At 37.4% G+C, this 24276-nt stretch overlaps 10 protein-coding genes across 10 annotated transcripts; 5 read left to right on the forward strand and 5 right to left on the reverse strand. All coding sequences in view use genetic code 12, as the record gives it.

Moving 5' to 3' along the window:
- Positions 1-194: 194 nt before the first annotated feature.
- On the forward strand, positions 195-1697 carry CORT_0C02510 (Ywp1 secreted yeast cell wall protein; the record flags this gene model as incomplete). Its single annotated transcript, XM_003868482.1, has 1 exon — positions 195-1697. One exon carries the CDS (start codon positions 195-197, stop codon positions 1695-1697), a length of 1503 nt encoding a protein of 500 aa, XP_003868530.1.
- Positions 1698-4726: 3029 nt separating this feature from the next.
- CORT_0C02520 (hypothetical protein) lies at positions 4727-6664 on the forward strand (the record flags this gene model as incomplete). The annotated part of the gene is made up of 1 exon (XM_003868483.1): positions 4727-6664. The coding sequence occupies one exon, from the start codon at positions 4727-4729 to the stop codon at positions 6662-6664; it is 1938 nt and encodes a 645-aa protein (XP_003868531.1).
- Positions 6665-7577: 913 nt separating this feature from the next.
- CORT_0C02530 (Leu42 alpha-isopropylmalate synthase) lies at positions 7578-9308 on the forward strand (the record flags this gene model as incomplete). Its single annotated transcript, XM_003868484.1, has 1 exon — positions 7578-9308. One exon carries the CDS (start codon positions 7578-7580, stop codon positions 9306-9308), a length of 1731 nt encoding a protein of 576 aa, XP_003868532.1.
- A 408-nt stretch (positions 9309-9716) lies between these two features.
- Positions 9717-12686, reverse strand: CORT_0C02540 (Inp51 phosphatidylinositol-4,5-bisphosphate phosphatase; the record flags this gene model as incomplete). Its single annotated transcript, XM_003868485.1, has 1 exon — positions 9717-12686. The coding sequence occupies one exon, from the start codon at positions 12684-12686 to the stop codon at positions 9717-9719; it is 2970 nt and encodes a 989-aa protein (XP_003868533.1).
- Positions 12687-13058: 372 nt separating this feature from the next.
- On the reverse strand, positions 13059-13772 carry CORT_0C02550 (hypothetical protein; the record flags this gene model as incomplete). Its single annotated transcript, XM_003868486.1, has 1 exon — positions 13059-13772. One exon carries the CDS (start codon positions 13770-13772, stop codon positions 13059-13061), a length of 714 nt encoding a protein of 237 aa, XP_003868534.1.
- Positions 13773-13956: 184 nt separating this feature from the next.
- On the forward strand, positions 13957-15459 carry CORT_0C02560 (hypothetical protein; the record flags this gene model as incomplete). Its single annotated transcript, XM_003868487.1, has 1 exon — positions 13957-15459. One exon carries the CDS (start codon positions 13957-13959, stop codon positions 15457-15459), a length of 1503 nt encoding a protein of 500 aa, XP_003868535.1.
- Positions 15460-15841: 382 nt separating this feature from the next.
- Positions 15842-17380, reverse strand: CORT_0C02570 (Fcy21 high affinity, high capacity, hypoxanthine-adenine-guanine-cytosine/ H+ symporter; the record flags this gene model as incomplete). The annotated part of the gene is made up of 1 exon (XM_003868488.1): positions 15842-17380. One exon carries the CDS (start codon positions 17378-17380, stop codon positions 15842-15844), a length of 1539 nt encoding a protein of 512 aa, XP_003868536.1.
- Positions 17381-19595: 2215 nt separating this feature from the next.
- CORT_0C02580 (Gcn4 transcriptional activator) lies at positions 19596-20657 on the reverse strand (the record flags this gene model as incomplete). Its single annotated transcript, XM_003868489.1, has 1 exon — positions 19596-20657. The coding sequence occupies one exon, from the start codon at positions 20655-20657 to the stop codon at positions 19596-19598; it is 1062 nt and encodes a 353-aa protein (XP_003868537.1).
- Positions 20658-21906: 1249 nt separating this feature from the next.
- Positions 21907-23391, reverse strand: CORT_0C02590 (hypothetical protein; the record flags this gene model as incomplete). The annotated part of the gene is made up of 1 exon (XM_003868490.1): positions 21907-23391. The coding sequence occupies one exon, from the start codon at positions 23389-23391 to the stop codon at positions 21907-21909; it is 1485 nt and encodes a 494-aa protein (XP_003868538.1).
- Positions 23392-23663: 272 nt separating this feature from the next.
- CORT_0C02600 (hypothetical protein) lies at positions 23664-24116 on the forward strand (the record flags this gene model as incomplete). Its single annotated transcript, XM_003868491.1, has 1 exon — positions 23664-24116. One exon carries the CDS (start codon positions 23664-23666, stop codon positions 24114-24116), a length of 453 nt encoding a protein of 150 aa, XP_003868539.1.
- Positions 24117-24276: the final 160 nt, after the last annotated feature.

Below are 24276 nucleotides of genomic sequence, written 5' to 3' on the forward strand. Positions count from 1 at the left end.
TATCTTCTTATTACACTAATTAATGTTGTGTAACCACACCACGATGCAAGCTTTTTCTCAACAAAAGAAAGTTGCAAATAGAAAACTAAAGTATATATATTCACCCCTGTGGCCTTACTTCCCCTGTGGCATTCTCTTTTGTTATTTTATAAGCCAACTATTATTTCACTTACATTCGCTACATCACCTTTACAATGAGATTTTCAACTGTTGTAGCTACTTCATTAGCTTTCTTGTCATCCGCCGTTGTTTCAAAGGACGTTGCTTGTTTAGTCGACGGTCAATCCGTTGCTGTTGTGGACTTAGACACTGGTGTTTGTCCATTCACTATTCCATCAGGATTGCCAGCTCCTCTTTTCACTTACACTGCTGATGACGATTACGATGCGTTATTCTACTACTCAATCGTTGAATCTACTAGATACTTTACTGATATTGTCAATGCTGGTAACATTATTAGCATTCCAGCTAGGTTGTTGTACGGGAAATCAGGTGCTCCATTATACCAAGTCCAAGCTCAAGAAGAGCCAGCTTCCAACTCCACCGGTGCTATCAGAAAGAGATTGATGAAAGGAAAAGATTTAATGCCAACTCCATTCAACAAGAGAGATGCTCAATCCTTGGCTGATTCGTTGGAAAGCAAAGATGGTACCTTCATTGCTAACTCTGCCTTTGAAGTCGTTGATATTACCGAATCTTCCTCCTCGTCTGGTGCTGCTGGTGAAACTGGTGTTGAAACCATCCGTTCAACTACTGTTTTGACTGAAACTGTTGACTGTTCAACCACTACTGGTACTACTACCTTGCCAAACGGTGAAACTTCAACTTTCACTTCATCATCACCAATCTTGTCTACTGTTACTGCTGATGTTACTTCTGTCATCACCATCACTTCATGTCACGAAGACTTATGCCACAAGACTACCGTTGAGGCCACTTTATCCGCCACCACCAAGACCGTTTCAGGTATTGAAACAATTTACACCACTTACTGTCCACTCACTTCAGTTGAAACTCCAGAATCTACCAAGATTATCACCACCACTGACCACGAAGGTAAACCATCAACTGTCACTGCCGTTCCAGTCTTGACCACTGAAACTGTTGGTGGTACTGTTACTGAATACGTCACTTACTGTCCTCTTTCATCTTCTGCTGGTGGTGCTGCTCCATCATCTGTCCCAGTTGCAACTACCACCTACACCTCTGAAGGAACTGTTGTCACCTCAACCATTTACGGTACTACTGAGGCTACTACTGCTCCATCATCTGTCCCAGTTGCGACTACCACATACTCATCCGAAGGTACAGTTGTTACTTCTACTGTTTATGGAACTACTGAGAAATCAACTGGTGAAGCTACTGCTGCACCATCATCTGTCCCAGTTGGAACTACTACTTACACCTCCGGTGGTAGTGCTGTAACCTCAGTTATTTATGAAACTGTTGCTGGTGAATCAACTACCGCTGCTGGTGAAGGTGAAAACACCACTGTCGCTGCTCAATCAACTACCGCTGCTGGCGAAGGTGAAAACACTGGTGTCGCTGAAACTCAAACCACTGTCGCTGGCCAATCAACTACCCCAGCCGAAGGTGAAACTGCAACTGGTGCTGTTACAACCTACGAAGGCGCTGCTGCTTCTAACGGGGCCACCTACTTGGCATTAGCCTTGATCCCATTGGCTTACTTCATTTAGATGAAGCCATCTACACAATCACTACTTTCCAGACCCACACAAACTTTAAGAATTATTTCGGTTATTTATAATCATTATATTTGACTCGTGTTGCAAGAGAGCACACGACGTTACATTGCATATCGCCATTTCGAATTCCCAATTTTGCTTTGAGCTCAATTTTGAGACGCTCGCCAAATATTACAAGTTTGAACTCTTGTGTTAATATGGTCGACAATTTATGACTTCTTTGCTGTTTCGATTAGAGTTTTCTACATCCTCACACTTGTTTTACAGTTTTTAATTTTACATTCAGTTCTTTTTCATAGATAGAAATTTTCGATATACAAAACTAATTTCAATAGATTGTAGAGATGTCAAAGTTCCTTTCGAGAACAGCCGCTGTAAAGAGTCTAAAGAGACAATACTTTTCGACTTGCCAAAAAATTTTCGAGATGACATAGAAGCTAAATGACATTAATTCACTCCAGAGGTCATTAAAGATAAACTCTAAAATTGACTTGGCATGTGGAGAGTTTATTTCAAAAAATGTAGAGTGTAAGCACCTGAAGCCTCGATAAAGCCTAAATCAAGTTTAGAAGTGGTTTTTATGAACTCCCATATTTTGCTTCTGTGATATGATGCACTTCTTTCTGGCTATGCAGAGTAGTCCAAGAGGTCACAGGCACTTCTTTTCCAAGTCTATCTAACCACTCAAACTGAACGATTCTTGTCTACACCTAAGTTGGCCAATCAAACCCCAATTGAAATACTGCCTTACTTTCGCACATTTAGTAGGTCAAAGCTTACTTGAAGTCGAACTTGGTATGGGTGGTTTCAAAATGGTAGTCTTCTACTGTCGTCATGTATCTACTTCATTTAAGTTGAGGGTAATATCTCTGAGAGTACGCCACACTATAAATGGAAACTCCAAGTAGTGGAAGGGTATATTTACATGAAAGTTTTTTGTGCATTGATTCTAACTAATCAAAGCAGCCATTTGAATTTACTAGCCAAGTGTTGACAATTTTTGGGACAAAGAGTTAGTGAAGGTTGTAATGATTGTGAATAAAATCAACATAACCTATCGACTAAATTTAAGACTTAAATATAACGTACTCCTCTTTCATTTGAGAGGTAGATCTTGGTTGCAAATATTGTAGTTTCAATCGCAAAAACACTGAAAATCGCAGAAAGATCTAGAACAAACTTATGAAACGAAGTCCAAGTCTTAATATGTGTTAATAGAATCCAAGAAGGGATCAGAATCAACAGATGATTTAGCAGCTTGAAACTGACCAACTATTGTGGACAACTTTTTGATGCGTTAATTAGCATGTAGAAAGTTTCTTTTTGACTCATTTTTCTTGGTAGAATCATGCCAATTTAAACAAAAACGGAAGCATATTCTAGACCATTCGTCTATGTAAAGCGAAAGTTTGGACTTTGGACGGCAAAATTGGGGTGTGCCATCATGAAACATGAAAAACTTTAATGAACTCTTCCTTAATGACACAAACCCATTTGTTTCAAGCTTTGCCTATTTTCCGCGATCAACAAAAAATAATATTAATGCGATATTTAACACAATCTCGCAAATATAATATAATTCAGTTAAAATAATGGGGTTTGTCTAGTAATGCTAAGCTTTCTTTCCCCAACCCAGTAGCTACTGTCTTCTGTAATGTAATAAGAGGAGTCCTTCCTGAATATATGACCCAGGAACATTCTATTCCCAACTTTGTCCTCTCTACGAAATGTTCCATTAACTCGTTGAAATGGATTTAATTTGAAGAATTGTTACAAAGACACTGTATCCTATTATTAGACTTTTCAACAGTCCACATGTGCATCAAGGAGAAGCAAAGGGACCGGTTTGTACTTCGTTCCAATGGGCAGGGATTAAACTTTGCTCTTTTGTCTACATGTATCAAGTTTTTGATTTAATTTTTAACATGAACGTAAATTTCTTAGTCATCAACTGAAACAAACAAAATCCTATCTAAATCGAAACTATGAATTAGCCTATGCAGATTTGAAATTTCAATTTTATTTTATTTTTACTTATCTTGACAATGAGAAAGACTACTATTTTCTATTTCGTTTAGGCGATTTAAGCATAAAGATCAGTGTCATATAAAGTTTCAAAGTAATTCTTTACATATCAAGTTTAACGTGAGTATTCAAGGACTACAAAACTGAAATAGAATGTGTGTTCACACTATATGAATCTTTGAAAATGCCAAATGTTGACCACCTTGCGCTATCCAAAGTTGGTCCTAAAGATTCATCTGCCACTGAAACAAAAAATAGGAATTTTACTTAAATAACGTAATCTTTAAGTTTGGGGCAATAAAAGTACTGAGCCCTTTTTCACGGATTTCGATACTTAGATTCCAAGGATTTAGGAAATTGAGTTAAACTTCAAATATTATCTTTTTTGTTTCGTCACCAAAAATAATTTTCAGTCAACCTATGCGTATTACGACAAAAAGAACTCAAAACTTCCTTGTGTAATTACCAATTGTACCTCAGACCTCCTTATTGAATGCCCACAAGTGATACAAGTGACTTCAGCTAACAGCACGCATTGCGAAACCTGACTAGGTGCAGAATGCCCTTAGTTTCTCCTTGTAAACCTTGTACACAGGTGATGTAACTTCAATAAGATGTGCCTTCGGTCATTGAGCCTGGTGGTTAGAGGGCGATAATCGATACAACACCGAGAAGGTAGTGTATTGTAAAAAAAGTACTATACCAACGGGTATTGAATAATTACAAAATGTAATGATAGTTTTTCATAAAGAAAGTTTCCACGATTATTATAAAGATCAAACAATTCTGAAACAAATTCAGTGAATTGTGTATTTGAAAAACAACACGAAGTTGTGACGAATAAAATATGTTCGCAAAACCTAGCTACAATGATTATTCAGAAAGGTTGAAATGGATCCAAAATTGTTATAAATATGAGCTAGATTCTAGTTCCAGATGACAGCTGACCAAGTGTTGTGCAAGACTGTTCATTTCCAATTAGGTCTCATTCCGAAATGAAGCTCGGTAACATATCCACAATAATTTGCTTTGTCTCCTTGGTATCTGGAAAAATCGTGACTGTTATTGCTCCAGTCACTGTTACAATGGGCCTTACTTCTACTATCACTGTTGATCCAAATGAGATTATTACTACATCAGAATCTACCTCGTTCATCACTTCAACAACTGATGCAGAGACATTATCAAGTACAATTTCTAAGAGCGTTGTCACTGTCATTGTTCCAATTACTGTCACCGAACCTATCATCTCAACAAGTACATACTGTCCTGAAACCGAGACAGAGAACACCCTCAGAGTATCACCGTCAACCACACAAACAAGTGAATTGGTATCAAGTAATGAACACAGCACAAGCTCACAAGAATCTCAATCACCAGAGTCAATATCCGAAGAGCAATCCTCAACTATGGTATTAAGTTCATTCCATTCCGAAGAGAGTGAGACCTACACCAGTAGCTCCATTGACGAGAGCTCTATTATGTCAGTGATTGATGTGTCATCGGAACATGTTTTACAAACTACGACTAGTTCAGAGGAAACCGAATTCACTTCCGTTGAAAGCTCTACCGAGGAGATTACGAGCTCACTTGCTGACCTTACAATCACTAGTCAAAATGAGTCAAGATCTATCGATTCTACAACTTTTGAATCAACACCCGAGACAGGGTCGTCAACGGTATTTAGTTACTCACTTGAAGGGCCAAGCTCTGTTCAGACTGATTCACCATACAGTACATTCTTTGAAAGTAGTAGTTTGCTATTTGAGTCTACTAGCTTGAAAGCCAGTTTTTCAAAAGCATCCATTGAAACTGGAAGTAGTTCGGCAGGAATTGAAGTCAAAATTCAAACCACATCAGAAAGTTCCACCGTTGAAGAGTCTTCCGTTAATGTGTTTTCCAAAACATCTAGCTTAGTCTCTACATTACTATCATCAAATGAGTTTTCATCATTGAATTATCTGTCTTCAATCCCCCCACCACTTTCAACCACTACCAATATTGAGACTACAATCATCACAACAACATCTTGCTCGGGTGATATTTGTTCGAAGGTTACACATACTAATGACCTCACAACTGTCACTGAGGATGCAACTGTTTACACAACCTATAGCACTTTATTCACCTCCGTTGAAAGTGCATCAGGTGAAGAGCTTTTTATTTTATCTCAATCAGATGACATTTCATTCTCAACATCATTGTCTCCACCAGAACCGAATACTGAGTATTCCGGATCAATGCCAGTACCTCCATATTCTGTTATCAAGTCAAATGCATTTCCAGTTGAAGTGTTAAGAACAATGACATGCAGTAGTGAAGAATGTTTGACTTCCTTGGCAGCTATACCAAGCTCCGAAGTTGAATCATCCATGGAAAATCAAACTGAAGAACAAGTCACTTTATCAAGTACCGAAAGTCAAGAAGTTATACCTACCACGACTGCTGAAAGCATACCACCAATTGAAAGTCTGGGAGCCACCACTTCTGTTGCCGTTCCTTCCACGCTATCTGCTGTTGATCACTCAAGTGAATTAATTGAAGGTGTCACTGACTCCAGCAAAGAGGTTACTACTGACAAACCTGAATCCCATGTCACAACAATTGTTTCCTACAATTCAGAAAAAGATGTCATTACTAAAATCACATCAACAATTGAGACCACATCTCGTGTGCAAAGATCTTCTATAAAATCTGATGTCGAAGTCCCCCAAGCAACCACCGAATCTAGTCCTGAGGAAGTATCAGAAGAAGGGACTTTGGCTACTGGTACAACACTTTTAGATTCAACTTCGTTGGTATACAATGCGCAAGAGACTTTTGCAGTATCTAGTAACCTAGAATCGCCAGCTGTATCTACATATGAAGGATCCGCTTTAGTAAATACTCCGGAACTTGCGGTCGTTTGTGGAATGTTGTTCTACTTCATTTAGTTTTAAAAAATTTTTTTCAATCAGTGTACACTTGGGCACTGGTTTAAAACTGCTTTATTTTTGTTTGTTTGTTATACTGATATCCCGTTGAATACAATATTGAATGTAAGAGTATTTCTTTTGTAAATTGTTAGTATTGCAGTTCACAAGCTTTCTATTTCAACAAAGTTTTTATCATGTAGGTGTTAGTTGATTTCAAATTACGCCCGAAGACATTGTTAAGTGGTCGTAATCATGACGATAACGCATGTATAATTCTAATCATTTAAACTCAATTGAAGCGTAAATTGTGAGATACATACAAATATCGGTATGTTGTTGTAACAAGAAGAGAAAATAAAAAACTGCCTACAAAAATTTTTCATTTCTTTTGATGCGCAAATTACAGTTAAAAGGGCGCCACGTGACAACTTTTGAAAACTGTTCATTCTTTCACTCAACGGTTGTTGAACAAGGCAAGTACATAACTAGTTTTCTCATGCGGCAATTAGTAGAATATTCAAGAGCAAGGCTGAGAGCACCATCCAAGGATTCTTCGTTTTAAGATGTGTAGTTGGGCTCTACCGAGGAACTCTATTCGCTTTGACATCTCACAAAGAGCCTCAACTTTTAAAACTAATTACCGTCGGTAGCCGTGATTTGGTCCCCTCTCTAACAATAGATCCAATTTCTGGGGACACTTCGGTTCTCTTGCACAAGTTCAGGCCCTGTATCGGAGTGAGAAGAAGGCAAAGAAAAAATAATCTACCAAGAAGGTTTTTGTGGAGAATTTTCTATGACTAACTTGATGCTACCAACACCTTCGAATTCATCACCCGTTTTCTGAAAAATTCAGTCATAGAATCACAACCATATAAATAGTTCAACATAATCTATATCTCCAACTAGCATATTTACATAACCAACGACAAAGATGCCTATGTTAAAAGATCCATCGGTCAAGTACAAAAAGTTTCCACCAGTAAATTTACCAAGCCGTCAGTGGCCAAGTAGAACCTTGGACAAGGCGCCAAGATGGCTTTCCACAGATTTAAGAGACGGTAATCAATCTCTTCCTGATCCTATGTCCATTGAGGAAAAGAAGGAATATTTCAAAAAGTTAGTTGACATTGGTTTCAAGGAGATCGAGGTGGCATTCCCGCTGGCTTCACAAATTGATTTTGACTTTACCAGATTTGCTATTGAAACTGCACCAGCAGATGTATCAATTCAGGTTCTTTCGCCTTGTCGCGAGGAGTTGATTAAGAGAACGGTCGAATCACTTAAGGGTGCTAAGCGTGCTACAGTTCATATATATTTAGCCACATCGGATTGTTTCAGAAATGTGGTTTTTGGTTTGAGCAAGGAAGAGAGTAAAGAATTAGCGGTAAAGTGTACCAAACTTGTTCGAAAGTTGACAAAAGACGATCCATCAACTGCTGGAACAGATTGGGATTTTGAATTTTCACCAGAAACTTTCTCTGATACTGACTTGGATTATGCTGTGGATGTGTGCGAGGCGGTTAAAGAGGCATGGGAACCAAGCAAGGAGAAACCAATAATTTTCAACTTACCGGCAACTGTCGAAATGTCTACTCCAAACGTATATGCTGATCAGATTGAGTACTTTGCTACCCACATCAGTAATCGTGAAACCGTATGCATTTCATTACACCCCCACAATGATCGTGGGTGTAGTGTGGCTGCCGCTGAGTTGGGTCAGTTAGCTGGTGCCGATCGTGTTGAAGGGTGCCTCTTCGGTAATGGGGAACGTACTGGAAACGTCGATTTAGTCACATTGGCTTTGAACTTGTACACGCAAGGGGTATCACCATACTTGGACTTTTCCGATATCACATCTGTAATAAATATTGTAGAAAAGTGCAACAAGATACCAGTCCATGCCAGAACCCCATATGGCGGTTCCTTGGTTGTGTGTGCATTCAGTGGTTCGCATCAAGATGCTATTAAAAAGGGTTTCGCTGCTCACCACGAAAAAGTCAAGGCTGCGGGTGGCAAGAACGTACATTGGCAATTGCCATACTTGCCATTGGATCCAGAGGATATTGGCCGTACTTACGAAGCAATTATACGTGTCAACTCACAATCAGGTAAAGGTGGTTCAGCGTGGGTCATTTTGCGCAATTTGGAGTTGGACTTGCCAAGAGGATTACAAGTTGCCTTCTCTAAGGTGGTGCAACAACGTGCTGAAGTCAAGGGTCAAGAACTTACCAACCAAGAATTGTGTGACTTGTTTAAACAAGAGTACTTTATTGACTACGACGAAGACGATAAGGAAGTTGCTGATCAACACTATAAGTTGATTGACTATTCGATAAAGACACCAGACAAGGGTGTGAAAGAAATAGAAGCGGAAATCGAAATTGATGGAAAATCGGTAACTATCAAAGGCCAAGGTAACGGTCAATTATCTGCTTTCAACGACGCTTTAGCCAAACACTTGGGCATTGATTTCGATGTCAAACATTATCACGAACACTCTTTGGGTGAAGATGCCAATGCCAGAGCAGCAACTTATATCGAAGTGGTGGTCAATAAGAATATCACGAGATGGGGTGTTGGTATCAACACTGATGTTTCACAGGCATCTTTCCTTTCATTGATTTCTATTCTCAATGGTTTAAAGAGGAATAAGGATATCTGAGAGTGTATAGTTTTATGAGATATTTATTAGTGAGATGAAAAAGAAATGTAGACTTTATATTCCCGCGTCAATTTTTGAACAGAAAATTGCCCACTAACGAACAACACTCTACTCTGACACAACATGACACAGGAACCTTCAGTGGACATAGCTAGTACATATCAGCAAATAAGTGAAGCTGAAAAGCAAGCATCAAAGCTAGAACTGATGTTGGATTCGTTTGAAGCTAAGCTAGATTCGATATTACAAGATGCTGAGAACATAAACACAGCAGCGGAAAATGGATCTGGCAGGGAACAACAAGCCAACTCCACCAATGAACCGAAAGAGGAAGCCTCAGACTCCTCAAATACAATCCAAAAGAAAGAGGAGAATTAGCTTGCATTTAAATAATCTATTATGTTCTATTTATTTCAACATACTTTCCAACTCCTTTCTGGAGACAAATTCCGGTTCAGTGGTACTGACAAAGGGATTAATTGGGTGCCAAGGATTCACAACCAAGTCATTTCCCTCCTCAGCCAAACGAGGAATTGTCACTTTAGCTGGTTTTCCCCCATCGAGCCACCACTTTTGTTTATCTGAACTAGGTGGTGGCAACTTTTCATTTTCATAATCGGTGCTTTTCTTGTCAAGATCATAGGTCAATGCTGATAAATCTTGAAGTCCACCATCTCTCAAATTATACGTTTCATATAGTTCATTAGACAATCTTTTCTTAACAACTTGATTGACAATCTTGACTGTAATTTGAAACACTGCATACACAGCTCTGTGGTCAGAAAAGACAATATTATCAATACACTCGTAATCCATCGGCTTGATGAGATTCTTTCGCGACATGTACAATATACGATCAGTCCAGGCAGGAACTCTTTGCTTCTCGCTTGAATCGTATTTTCTCGTACCATTATCAAATTTGTAAGTAGGTGGGAAGCGAATCTCCTGCTCAGCAAAGAAAGGAAATGTTTCACCATTTGCCATCTGCCTGTTCAACTGATCGTGCTCGTATAGCTTGCCATATTGTTTCTGATGTATCAAAGATTTGACTTCCTCATTTGACAAATCAATTCTAAAGTTAAAGTCACCGAGCCAAATAATGACATCATGGTTTGGAATTCGTCTATTTTTGGAAAACTTGATACCTTTGATCAACGTTTTGTAATTATTATGCCTCTCTTCAGTATTGCTAAGTCCAGCTGCTAGATGAGACGATACAAAACACATGGTTGTGTCGGAATACTTGAAACTAACTGCAACCCCACCTTTATTTGCCGCCATGCCACCAAGACCAGTCTTTTTGAAAGAAATTTCTATGTTGGAGATATGTTTAACCTGTGATTCTCTGACGAAGAGTAACAACAAAAGTCCACCAAGCTGTCCACTCCACATGACCACATATTTATCTTTCTGGGCTAAACAGTTCAAAATCTTACGTTCCCATAGTGTCTTGTTCTTGAAATCCTGTGCCATCATCTGATTGGGCTTTAGTTCAACGATTTCTTGTAGGCCAATAAACACTAAGTCATGGGATTTATCATGTGGCAAAATCCACTCATTAATATCACCCTCGTAAAATGTTGCATTGACATTGAAAGTGGATGCAAATACGGAAATATCCAGCTCTGATGTAAACTCTTTGCTACGTTTGGCCAATTCCTTGTCGATATAGTCATGAAGTGGATTGTGTAAAGCAATAGGTGATTGATCTTGCAATCGACCCAACAACTTGAGCAATGCCATTTCATTTGGCTTGGTATTATCCACCACTCCACTTAGGTACTTTTTAGTAATGTGTGATTTCACCGACGAGGCATTTGACTTTTTACTAGTGTGTAACTTGTCACTATACGAAACGAAATTGAGGGTCAATTGGGTGATTATAATGTCGTTTTCCTGCCAAAGTTTGGCGTGTGAAGTAAACAAGTCTCTGTCCAAATGTATCCCAATTTCGCTGAAGGCTAACTCTATTACCTCTTGACTAATTACTTTTGATAAAAAGTTCGCCTTGTTCAAGCTGTCAAAGGAATTGATTCTGAATACACCCAATTGTTTACCAACAAAACTGGTCGTAGCATCATCGTAAAATAACGCTCCAAAATCCCTTGCAGAAGAGACAATTTGAGACAGTATCTCAGACGGGTTTTGAGATGTGTATCCTATTTTCTTAATCCTAGCTGCAGGGATTGGAAGATGTGTGTATTGAAACTTGTAGTCAGAAGTAGCCGGGTCCCTATTTGCCACAAAATATTTCACCTGCTCTTCAAAGGATGCATTCAACACCCCTTTGTACGACTTGTCTGAGAGCTCATTAATCAAATGAACGTCACCATATTGAGCAGCAAGCCTATCTATATGTCTCGTGAACGCTTCCTGTGAGGCTTCAAAGGACCTGGGGAAAATGATTCTTTTATTACTAGCACCAATGATGTTTTTTGTGGAGAAATTGTTTTCAAGCTCCCAATACATTGGAACGTTTCCTCGTGCAATTACGTACGATAGGCAGAAATGTTCAGTATAAAGAATAATCTCTGATTCAAGATAATTTGCAACGCATCCATTGCCATCACATCCCCAATCTCCAAAAATTGGTCCTTCTTTGGCACTACTTTGCTTCGATATCAAAGTCAATAATGCATCTTGACCAGCGACTTCTGTGTTGACAGTTTTGGCATAGCCTCGAGCAATGATGATAAGAAACCCCGTCTCATCAATTAGTCTCTGCTCTGGCAAGGTCAATCTATTTCTAAATTCAAGTAGCTCCTCCATCATGAACATGTTCCACAGGAACCGCCTAAAGTATGAAGCGTCGGCAATCAATCGAAAATCTGAAGTGCCTACACCCCTTTCCTGGATCGTTGATGTAATATCAAACTGTCTCGAGTAAAAGTAAGCACCACTCGATAAAAGCTTCCTTACTGAAGAGCCAGGGTACTTTACCTTTTCATTGTCTTGATATCGAAATTCATCAAACTCTCGATCAAAAATATAATCGTATTCGTCACTATTCAAACAGTAGAATTCGGTCCCCGTGATTCTGTAAATCTTGTCATCTAAAGTGGGTGATGCTACAAGTTCATGCTGGGTTATAAATCCTAGGAACACTTTACCTTTCAATGGAAGAAGACCAATAAACCCCAAGAGTTTGTTTCTCTTAGGAGTCACGTCCCTATATGAACTAAGATTGATATAGTCCTTCAATACAAATTCTACCAATACCTTGCAATCGTCCTTCTCACTACGGTGTCGTTTATGACCAAGTATTCGACTTCTTATGCCCTTGTGTTCGTATGTTGGGTTTGGGTGTCTAATGATTAAAGCATGTGTCGCTGTCGTTAAAACAAATGTCCTCGGTTTATCGTTAAGATATAATCGCATTGCTAGTATAGGCTATGTGGTTGTTTGTATGGGCTGGTCTGGAACGCTTGTGGAAGGAAGGCTATGGTTATCTTTTGAGAGTTGTTGCAGATATGTTTGCAAAGTAAACAAAAAAATAAAAAAAATTAGAGAGTCACGTGAAGGATCCCAAATTGATAATGTGTGTTGCCAGATCTTGGCTCTTTGGCGAACTACAGGAGACTAATGAGTTCAACGTGGTGCATTCATAAGAGTAGAAAACATGCTATTCGGAAGGTTCAAATATCATGTGTCCATGGCACCTGTTTCAGACAATATGATTTTTACACGGCTGGATACAATGATTTAAATGTACATTCACCCTTAACTAAACCGTCTGTGGCTACTCATTCCTTATGCTACTTTCTTAGTTCTCTTTTGTTTCAAATGACCTTCTGGGATCCAATTAACGTCATACCCAGCACCAGTTGAAGAACCAGCTGAAGAAGAAACAACAGGAGAAGGTGATTTAGCGCTCTTTTTGACCTTGACGGGTGCAGTTCCTTTGATGTAATTCTTTCCCCAAATTTGATAAGCTAAATAAATCAATCCACCAAAAGATGCCAACAAAACAATTTCCAAAAAGATCAATCTTGGATCAAAGAAGGAAATAGCCTTGTCGAGAACTGAAGCTAATTGACCACGACATGGAATAACTTTAACGAGTTCACCTTGGACAATAAAGATTTGTGGAACTAATTCATAGTTATTTGGAACCAAGTTGACATTGATTGTTTGTTCAAATTGGGCTGATTCACCAGGAGCAACAGCAACTGGTCCAATTCTTCCTTGAGTTAAATTGGTGACTGCTTGTCTAGTGACTGGGTTTAAAAATTGACCAGTGACACCAATGACAGTGACATCTGACTCTTCGTTATTGTTTATGGTGTATTGAAGGGTAATTTCTTCACCATTTGTCCAACTGGCCACGTCATTCTTTGTAACTTCTGGAGTTTCTTTGATATGGTAGTCGACTAAAATGTCAACAGTTTCTTTACCAGTAGTTTGGTAGGCGGCAACGGAAGCAATTGATGCAGAAAGAATTGCAATGATGTTAGAGAATTTCATGTTTTGAAATCGTGGTGAGTTGCTTTGGTGAACGGTCACAAAATTTTTCAACTTTTTTTTTTTACCGAATTTGAAAGACTGAAATGAAAAGTAAGACCACTGTTTGATCTACAAATTATCTACTTGAATGCGTCCTGCATACTTCCTACAAACCTTTACTATCTTTCTATAATAGCTTAATATCATGCTCAAGCGACCCTTTAGGATACGAAGTTACTCGCTAATACCTGGCCTACGAAACAACAACAACAACAACAACAACAACAACAGTCCTCATGAACTAGTACCCAGTTTTGAATCCGATAAGCGGTTCGCCCAAGCTATAAAGAGAAACGAACGGCGAATTAAAGAATACGAAGATGCCATTGAACTATCAAAACAATATAAACAGCACCGGTCAAATTTGATAAATATTCTCCAAGATGAAACCAACGTTGCAGCTATGTTTACCGATGACCCCAAGTGTGAAATCACAACGTATGAAGATATGTGTAGACAAGTTGCAGAACAAGGGCGTTTGACTTACAACGACATTGAAATGAGAAATACCATGATGTTAGTAGCCAACATGTTAATGGAGAATGTCGTCATAGATTTGAAATTGAGAAGTGTAAAGATTGATCATGATATTGAAGGGTTCATTGATGACATTAAGAAGTCAAGTGATTTCATTTCGTTAGAACAATATCGAGTAGGTTTTCATTCATACAAATCTTCGCAGTGGTTAAGCGCTTCAAATCCGGATACTCATTCACGACTTGGTTCTGATCGACCCATCATATTCAAGCTGAATCAATACGACGACACTGAAATAATACAGTCACTTGAGACTGTATTCAATCAGTACACATGTTCCACTGACAAACTATCTCACATTCAATTAGCTTTGCGAATAATTCGAATTCTACTATTTCCTCATAACCACATACCCACAATCAGGCTATGGATGTACTTACTCAACAAACTTGGCAATTGTAACTTGTTAAATTATCAGCAAATTGTTTACTTGTCATTGTTTCAGTACAAGCATCAGCCAACTGTTCTTGCTGATCCTTCACCTGACACTGACTCAATATCTGCACCGTTGATGGCTGATCATTTTGTTCATCTAATTGAAAAAGATCCAGAAACTCTTATCCCATTACTCAAATATCAAGCACTCAGAAAAGATGAGAAAATGTTGTTGGAGCTATTATCATTTCTAACTTTGGATAAAATTGCTAGTGAAATGCAAGTTATTAAATCCCCCATGTTATCTAAATCAAAATACAAATTACCTAAATATATACCTGGACTTGACCTAGGTGAAAGATTGTTAACAATATCACGCAGCAGCATGTATCAGATTATGCAAATGACTATCGATTTGCAATTGTATGAATATCTTGACTTACTATTCAACAAAATCGTATTGCATTCGCGGGATAAAAATCTGATTGAACTCAACTATGTCGAGGATGTATTAGTTGAAGGGAAAGTATTTGATGATGATTTATTGTCAATAATGTTGGATGCTGCTGTAAAGTCGAATGATTTGGGTAGAATTGTATGGCTCTTGCCATTTTTTGACGAGTATGTTAAGGATGGAAGGGTGATGAATCAAGCTTTACAAGGTCAATTGTTGTCAGCGTTGCAATTTTTCAACCTTGAAGGTAAATTAAAGAGCTATGAGGAGCTTTTCGTATAAGCAAAGGTAGCTCATCCCCTTGAACTAATTGTTGTTTGCGGTTTCAATCTGGTTTGGTAGAAACCTTATAAATCAATACTGCGGTTAGAACAATAATCGATGTCTGTGGTACTAGATAAGCTGCTCTTTAAAAAAGAGTATTCTTGCAAGATCTAAGTATGATCCAACATGGTGTTTCATTTCAACTGTTGTTCTGTCTTGGCGACTAGGTACTGTCAGCAATTAGCGTATTTTTCAACCTCTACTACCTCAGTTTACCATCCTTCCACATAACATATATTCTATCATTTTTCTAAAAATACAAGGTGATATATATATATATATATAAATTAACTAATAATAATAATACAAAAGAATAAACTCCTATGGAGTCATATCATATCTATCGTATATATTTCTTTTCAAAATATCTGGTGATATTGAATCCAATAAATGCAAAGGCAAAAGCCAATTCAAAAGCAATATCACCACCAAAATCACCAATTTGTTTACCAATAACCCCACTATACCAAGTTTGATTCATTCCCAAGACAACACCAGCAACACCGCAACAAAATCCAAATGTACCAGCTAACCCAATTGGGTAATATGATTTATCATTATAACGTTCATAATCATAAGATCTAAATTTTCCCTTGTGCCAAATTAAATGTGAACTAAGGAGAAGTGATTCATAAATGGCCAAGTAGTATGAAATTAAATTCATGAAATTTTCCATAACGGATTCGAATTTGTAATAAGCCGGGATACAAATGGCTAATGTTGCTCCATTACCAATGATTGTCCATGCAACACGAGGGATTTTGTGGAATTTGGTCCAGACGGTTTGAGCACTAAGTGCCATTGAGTACATGTTGGGGATATTGTTCGCAACGGTAGACAAAGCCAATACAACGCAACAAAATTGGCCAAATCCATGTAATGAATTTGTAACCAAGATGGAGTAAACCAAACCGCCAACTGAGTATTCATCATACATGCTAGCCCAGGTAGGATCGGATTTGATACCAGTAGCACAAGCAGCACCCAAAATCAAGATAAAGACAGTTGGAAGATAAATACCAAGGAAAATAGCGGTGAAAAGTTTTGGTAAACTGGTATTTCTTGGTTGATAAACAGTATAATCAGAAGCATAAGTGGTCCAACCAGTAGCAAAACCATAAATTGTACTACCGAAACTTAAAACATTACCAGCAGTAGTTTGACCACCAACAAAGTTTGCACTTTGGAAATTACCCGACTTGGCAAATCTAACAATAATGATTATAAAAATCGCCAAGTTTGGAATCCATGACCATTTTTCATAAAGATGAATAACATGATAGCCAAAAAATGTAACCAAAATGGTACACAAGACAAGAATCAAACATCCCGCCCATGGTGGTAAAGCTCCATTGTTTACAATATGTAACAATTGAGCACTGGACATGATATTCACAGCACCCCAACCAACACAAGCAACAACATTAATAGCACTGAATATCCTTACTGTTAAATCACCAATCATTAAACGAGACAAAATCATTTGTCTTAATCCCAACACCGGACCAAAACATGAAAAATAAGCAACGGTAAAATTACCCAATGCAGCGAAAAAGATGATGGTTAAAACAGCTTGACCAAAAGCTAAATTGAAAACGGTTATACCCAAGGCTCCGAGAGCAAATGTGGCAATGACTAAATTTGCACTTAGCCACATAGTAGCTGCATTCCATACTGAAGTATCAGTTTTCTCTTCATCAGTAACCAAATCAATACCTTTTGTTTCAGCTTTTAATTTATGAGCCCAACGATCAACAAAATTGACCTTGGTTTCTTGAACTTCAGTATCTGAAGCTTGGGAACTTGGTGCAAAATCATCATAAGTGATGCTTTTTTCATGTTCTAAACCAACGGATTTTTCTTCTTCAAATTGCTTCATTTCGGAAAGTTAGATAAAACAGTAAGAGTTTCTTCCTTGCAAATTATGTATAACGTCACTTGGACTATATTCAAAAACTTTTTTGTAATAATTCAAAATATTAGAAATGGAGATGGATAATGTATATTTCACGGTTGGTAGTAGTAGTAAAAGTGAAATATATAGGAGGTGATTTCTTGTAAAGGGGAAGATAGGTCAATTTGTTTCTAATATTGTAAAGTATTGAATAAAAAAGTTGGTTTGGTCTGGTTTGAAGGGGGGGTGTGAGTTGTACTTATAGTAGTATCAAGACTGTTGATAAACCTTTGACGAGTAAATGATCAAATATGAAATTCCTAGAGATAAGAAAGAAAGAAGAATTAAGATAACATTCTGAAAATTTTTAAATGATATACTGTATTAGGGTTTAATTGCAAAAAAGTTACATTTGATGAAGATATTCCATCGGGGAGCCCTAATGCAAAAAATTTATCTTTGTGTATGTAGTTAAGTATTGATGTGTGGATTCAACCGGAAAGGAAAAATTTCTTTTCTTTTTTAGTTTTGTTTTGCTGTTGATTTAATTTGCCCAATCCTTTTCTGTAGAGATAAGCAATACACAAATAATACGAGTTATATACACTACTAACCAAGCAAACAGAACTTACACAACCTTGGAGAATCGGCAACAAGCTCTGACATAGACACGGATTTCAGACACCTCCTGCATTTACTCCGAGAGTATCAATTGTTTTAAAAAGACCGTATATTTCTGTTCCTTCTCAATTGGTTGGTTTTTCAATTCGTGCCGTGTACCGCGGACCAAATTTATCCTATGATGCATATTATTACATAATAAGGGTGGAAAAAAAAAACAATAGAAAACAACCAATTTGCCTCTTATTCCTTCGGAACATCAATGAAATTGTCGTCTGATAAGAAATCAATCATTTTTAGCAAATGAACCTCCCCCTTTTTCATTTCCAAAAGCGGGGTATGGCGTCAGCATCGTTAAAATCGCTATACGCCATTCAAACCTAATCAAATGCAAACATTTCTGACATTTAGATTGATGCAACAATCAATGTAGATGTTTATAAGCTTCACGCTAAAGAAAAAAAATTTCCAGTGGAAAATGCCGTCCGACACACAAAAAACATCAATTAGATGCAGTAGTAGTAGAAGTAGTCGTACAAGGAGTAACAAAGTCGAGAGATTCAGATTCAGTCTTAGATTCAAATCTATCGTTCCGTACAAGAGGCCGGCATTAGCCCATTTTCATTTTTATTGTTTGGCTTTAACAACTATTGTTTTTTTTTTTTCACCATCATTTGCTTCTATTGTCTTTGGTTATGAACAAAAAGAGCTCGACTAAATCTGAATTTGATTTAGGTTACAGGTTTATTGTTAATCGGCAAATCTCTTAACGTTGTAATTATATTAGTACTAATTTACTGATCATTTTCTGGCTTGAACTAATGAATCTACAAGGACAATCTCGGCTTTGCAAGACTTCGTGAAAAGGGAACCCGTTAATACTCTTGACACACTATTACACTTTTTGAGCACTGTAAATAAAATTACCCAAACAGCAGCTTATTATGAAAATAAAATTGGCATAAAGAAAATCCCGGAATACTCTACCAGATGTAGATAAATCAGGTGAGATTTCAAGCAAGTAGATATCCTCAAGTTCCCATTTGGTTTATTCCCGTGGGGTAAATGGGAACTCTAATCTATATCTAACAAATTACTACATCCAAAACTTAGATTTCACTTTCGGTTTATCCCAATTCATTATCCTTTTATCGCTTATATGCAATAATCCAAACACTAATCAACATTAAACCTCCACAAACTTTCATCTTACCTTTGATTTGATGCAAAATACAAAATAAAATTTAAAAACCTTCAACACAGTTAAGAAAGTGAATGTAAAGAAAATTGAAGTTTCAAACACGATGGTTAATAAAATCGTTTAAACCTTGAATGTTGTGTGTGTGTTTATTCGAGGAAGCGACGGTGCATTACAGTTTGACTGCGATTCACACAACACATTCACATTCGCCGCTTATTCAAACTTCTTTATCAGTCAAGTAATCACCACTTACAAACACCACTCAAAATCTACAAATTTACAACATTCCAAACAATTAGATCATACTCAACAATGTTTATTTTTTTTTTAATTTAATAGATTTTCTTATATAAATCTCAAACAATAGTAACATAAATTTTAATAAGCAATTCCGTTAGCTCCAAGTAAAGCCTTTAATCGTTCAACTTCATCACACATTTTAGAATTTTCATTCATCAAATCTTCGACTTTTTCTTCCAATTGTGCCATTCTTTCCATTTTTCTCGCCCTTGATCTTCTTGCAGCTTCAGTATTCTTGGCTCTTTTCAAAGCTGCAGAATCTTGAATACCATCAAAAGATATCGGTTCCAAAGTTTGTGATCTTTGTTTTTTGGAATAGGTGACGCATCCCAAATGATCAACTTTAACCTTCTTGGTAGATCCTGGTTTCTTCATGTCCAATTGAGGTGTAGGTAAAGTAGATGATGGGTTAGGAGTGAACAACTGTGATTGGTGATGATGATGAGTTGATCTTTTAGCTCTGTCGTCATAGTCACCAGCAGAAAAAGAGTCGACTTCTCTGAATGATCTCTTGTGTGAAGTTGAAGGGGCAACACTAGTAGCAACAGTGCTAATTAAATCAGGACTGGATGCTGAAGTAGTAGCTGCAGAAATGGTATCATCGGATAATCCGTTTGGAGATGGTTCAATCAACAAAGCCTCCAAGACTTCGTCATGTGGAACAATTGAATCTTCATCGCATACAGCAGCACCAGCGGTAGCACCGTCATCCAAGGAAAGAATTGGACCAAATTCACCCTCACCCTCACCTTCAGCAGTGGGAAACATGGCATCTCCTTCATCTCCATTTCCATCGCCGCCAAAGAGAGCGACCCAATCTTCCTTGGAATTGACCTTGGCACCATCCATGATGAAATCTAATTCATCAAACATAGGAGTATGATCTAATAAAGCATCTTTACCATCCAAGTTAGTACTGAAAACGGATTCCAATACACTCGAGTGGATTTGAAAAGGCGATGCAACTTCCTTTTCCTGATTAACCTCAGATGAAACAGCAGCAGTAGCAGTAGCAGTAGCAGCAGCAGTAGCTGGAGTAACATTCTTTCTTGGCTCAATCATCTTTTCATTGATCATTTCGTGAGATTCAAACAATGAATCTTCGAAATCAACAGGTGTAGTAGTAGTAGCAGCAGACATTATTATTAATTTAGATGTAGTAATAGCAGCAGCAGTAGTAGTAATAATTGTATTTAATGTAATTTCTTTTTTCTTCAAATAGGCAGTAGCAGTAGTATATTGATGTAAACAGTATTCTAATTCTTTAATAACTCCGAGGGTTTAGTAGTAGGAACGTCATAGTGGACGGGTGTAAAATAATCTTTTCTATTTCAACATTTTTAAACAGTAAGGGGGAGGATTGTAACAAACAAACGATCAAATCTTAATCTTTTTGATAATATTGTTAAAACTCTTTTTCTAATAAAGTAAAGTATTATTTATGACATAATCGATAAATAACAAAGGGTTTTAAATTAAAATTGTATGTGGGGAATAACAAGTAAATTTAAGCACACATAGTGGATATAATCTTAATGTAGGCTCAGGGGAATAAATGGGGGAAAATATAGTGTAAAATAGTAGTAGCGGTAGTAGCAGCAGTTAGATTTGATATGTTTGTAGTATACTATTTGTTTGTTTGTTTGTTTGTTTGTTTGTCTGTTGAAAGTATAAGGAAAAGAAAGGGAAAAAAATTTTTTCAGGTGGTTACATATTTGGTGGGAAAATGTTGATACTTAAGTACTGCTTAGGGCAGTAAACCAAATGTAACTTAGTACACGACTGCTATACAGTTAATAAACACAAAACACAAACGCAGAAACAAAAACAATAGAATTAATTTACAACATTACATAAGCATACCAATTCTTATTGGTCAAAGATTTACAACAATAACAACAAGAGGTAGTGTATAATGCTACTACTATTTATTTATATGACTCATTTGATAAACGATATGAACAAAGAGCTCAATAAATATATACCCCTCAATTTATAAACAGAGCAGTAAGCCTCCAAATCCACCCCCCTTTCAACAAGGAACACGTCTTGCATGCCAACGGAAGCTTCAAAAAGTCTTATGCCCTTATGCCCACCTAATCACTTGTTGCTCCCTCCAAGACCCACACGGCGTATGAAACCTCGAAGTGTATTGTGTAAACGGAATCAATGTACCGAAATCCAATAAAATATACAAGTTTGTGTAACTACGTAAGCGCGTACTTCCCAATTAGAGTACCATGCGTAAAAGCCTTATGCCCGTAAACGGAGGTTCACATCCCTTCACAAACTAAACTCCGAATATTGACATCGGACCGATTACTCTCAGATGAAACAAAAGAGACAACGGTTTCTATTCATATGTCAAATCTGTCTATTTATGTCTTATTTACTTCTTCATTTTTAACCATTTAGGTAATTTGGACTTCTTTTTTTCATCTTTATCTTCACCATCTTTACTCTTTGATTTTGACTTAAAAATACCTCCTCCTGATTTCGTCGATTCATCTTTTGACGGTAATTCATTTCTGTGTTTTTCTAATTTAATAGCCGGCAATTCATCACTTGGTTTGATCACCAAATCTTTGGATTCATTATTCAAAAATGGGCCCTTTTGATGCACTTTGGTTGCATCTCCTTTACTCAATTCCCAAATTAGGACTATTTGTTCTGATTGAAAATGTTCCAAATTGTGAAGTTTTTCATTATTCAATGCAAATGATTGATTTAATTTTGTAAATGGAGGATAACCAATTTTCAAGTTATAACTATTAATATATTCGGGAACCAATAATCCATCCAATTTCTTAACAAGTGATCCAAATTTGATTTCATGAACATTTTCAAGAAAATTGATTTGTAACATAGCGCCATCAGGGAATTTAACACGTATAAAATATTTCGAAGGTTTCTTAATATCTCCTCCTGTTTTTTTCACTCTCTTGGCTGAATTGCGTATTACATTTTGATATGTTTTGGCTTGATCAACAGTCATATTGTAATCTTCATCGGGGTTCTGATAAGCTGGTTGTGGCTTATCGGTTGGTACATATAATTTAGGAGTTTCATCGATTGGTTCCTCTTGGTACACAAAATTGGCGTCGGTTCCTTCTTGTTGGGCCACATCACCGGTACTTGAATTTGATACAGACTCAGTGGCAGTTGAAGGTGTCCCCTCTTCAACATCCTTCATCTCGGCATCCTCTTGAGAGTTGTCCGGCTCCTGCACATTTGTATTTTTTGCTTCTGCTTGCTTAGTCCTCTCCTTCTCTAATCTTTGTCTTTCATGTTCTTCCTGTAAACGTTTTTGAGCTTCCAATTCTTTACGCCTTTGAACCTCTGCCAATTGTAATCGATTGGCCTCTTGTTGTTTTTTAAACAAGGCATCCTTCTCGCTTGTCAGTTTTTGATACTCTAATCGAATAACAACACTATTGGCATTCCCCACAATTGATCCCAATGTTGTAGTGGCGTACTTTTCATATCCAACCACCAAATCTAAGATTCTCAATTGTGTCGGTTTTGATAAACGTCCTACAATTTGTTCCACAATCTCTTCCAACACAGTAGCCACCGTGAGTTTCCTAACCACAGTTCCCTTATCACTTATAAACTTGACATTGATCTCCTTGTTCAAATCAAGTTTTTTCACCTTTAATGTAAGCTTTGAATTGTTCATTAGATTAGTTAATCTGATGGGCGATGCTGAATCTAATGCCTTATTGTTGTGATATAATTCAGCACTAAAAGTATTGGAATCAATGTTATAGCTCGTCAAACATTGTGATATAAATTGAGATATGGTTTGTGATTTATTAACTGTAAACTTCTTTGGCTGTCCTTGGTAGGTAATGTGAAGTGCTATTGTAGCCATAGCTGATGGGTTGTGTGTTGTGTATTGTTAATTGATGGCAAAATTCCTAACTAGTTGAACCGATTGAACCTCAAAAGATCAAAACAAAAAAGAAAATAAAAGTGACATTAAATTATGCGACAATAAGGATTTTAACGACATTACATCATGTTTAAAACGGAGAGGCGAAAGAAAAAGAAATTACATGACTTAATCTCATCAAACCTTTATCAATCGTTACCTACTAGTTTATACGCTCATCACCAATCATAGAGCTAAAACCAACCCTTAATATGTGTGTCTGTCTTTCCGACCTTTTGTTAATCGTTCTTTCAGTATTTTTCCCACCATTACCAGTCTGGATTCGTCGTGGAGTGTGCTCAAAGGATTCAGCAATCAATATCCTTCTTTGCATACTTGGTTTCGTGCCTGGTTTGATTCATGCATGGTATATCATTGCTAAATACCCACCTTATTACCACCAAAGTGAAGCAAAAGTGTATTATGTCTACAGAAATGATTTAGAGAACCAAACCCCAGGAGATCATCATCACCACCACCACCACCATCATCGTCATCAACAACACCAAGAATCTCATGTCACTGATGAAACCGCTTCTCAACCTGTGTTTGGATATGGTTCAGTTGTGGAAGGAAGTAGTAATGGCAGTAGTGCCAAAGTTGGTCAACATCAAAGTGGTGCGCCACCTTCGTACTCGGAAGTTGATAATAAAGTACAACATTAATGCACTAGAGTGTAGGTAATGAGATCCGGTGATATTGATATGGCATTTTTTATTTCTACATCGTCGTTGAATAGTAATTTTTTAATATAGTATAGAGAGGTTTTGCGATCGGAGACAAATATATACTGTGGGAGCTTTGTAATATGGTTGTAGTCTTGCT

The sequence above is a fragment of the Candida orthopsilosis genome (genome assembly GCF_000315875.1).
Source record: "Candida orthopsilosis Co 90-125, chromosome 3 draft sequence".
Taxonomy (NCBI): Eukaryota; Fungi; Ascomycota; class Pichiomycetes; order Serinales; family Debaryomycetaceae; genus Lodderomyces; species Lodderomyces orthopsilosis.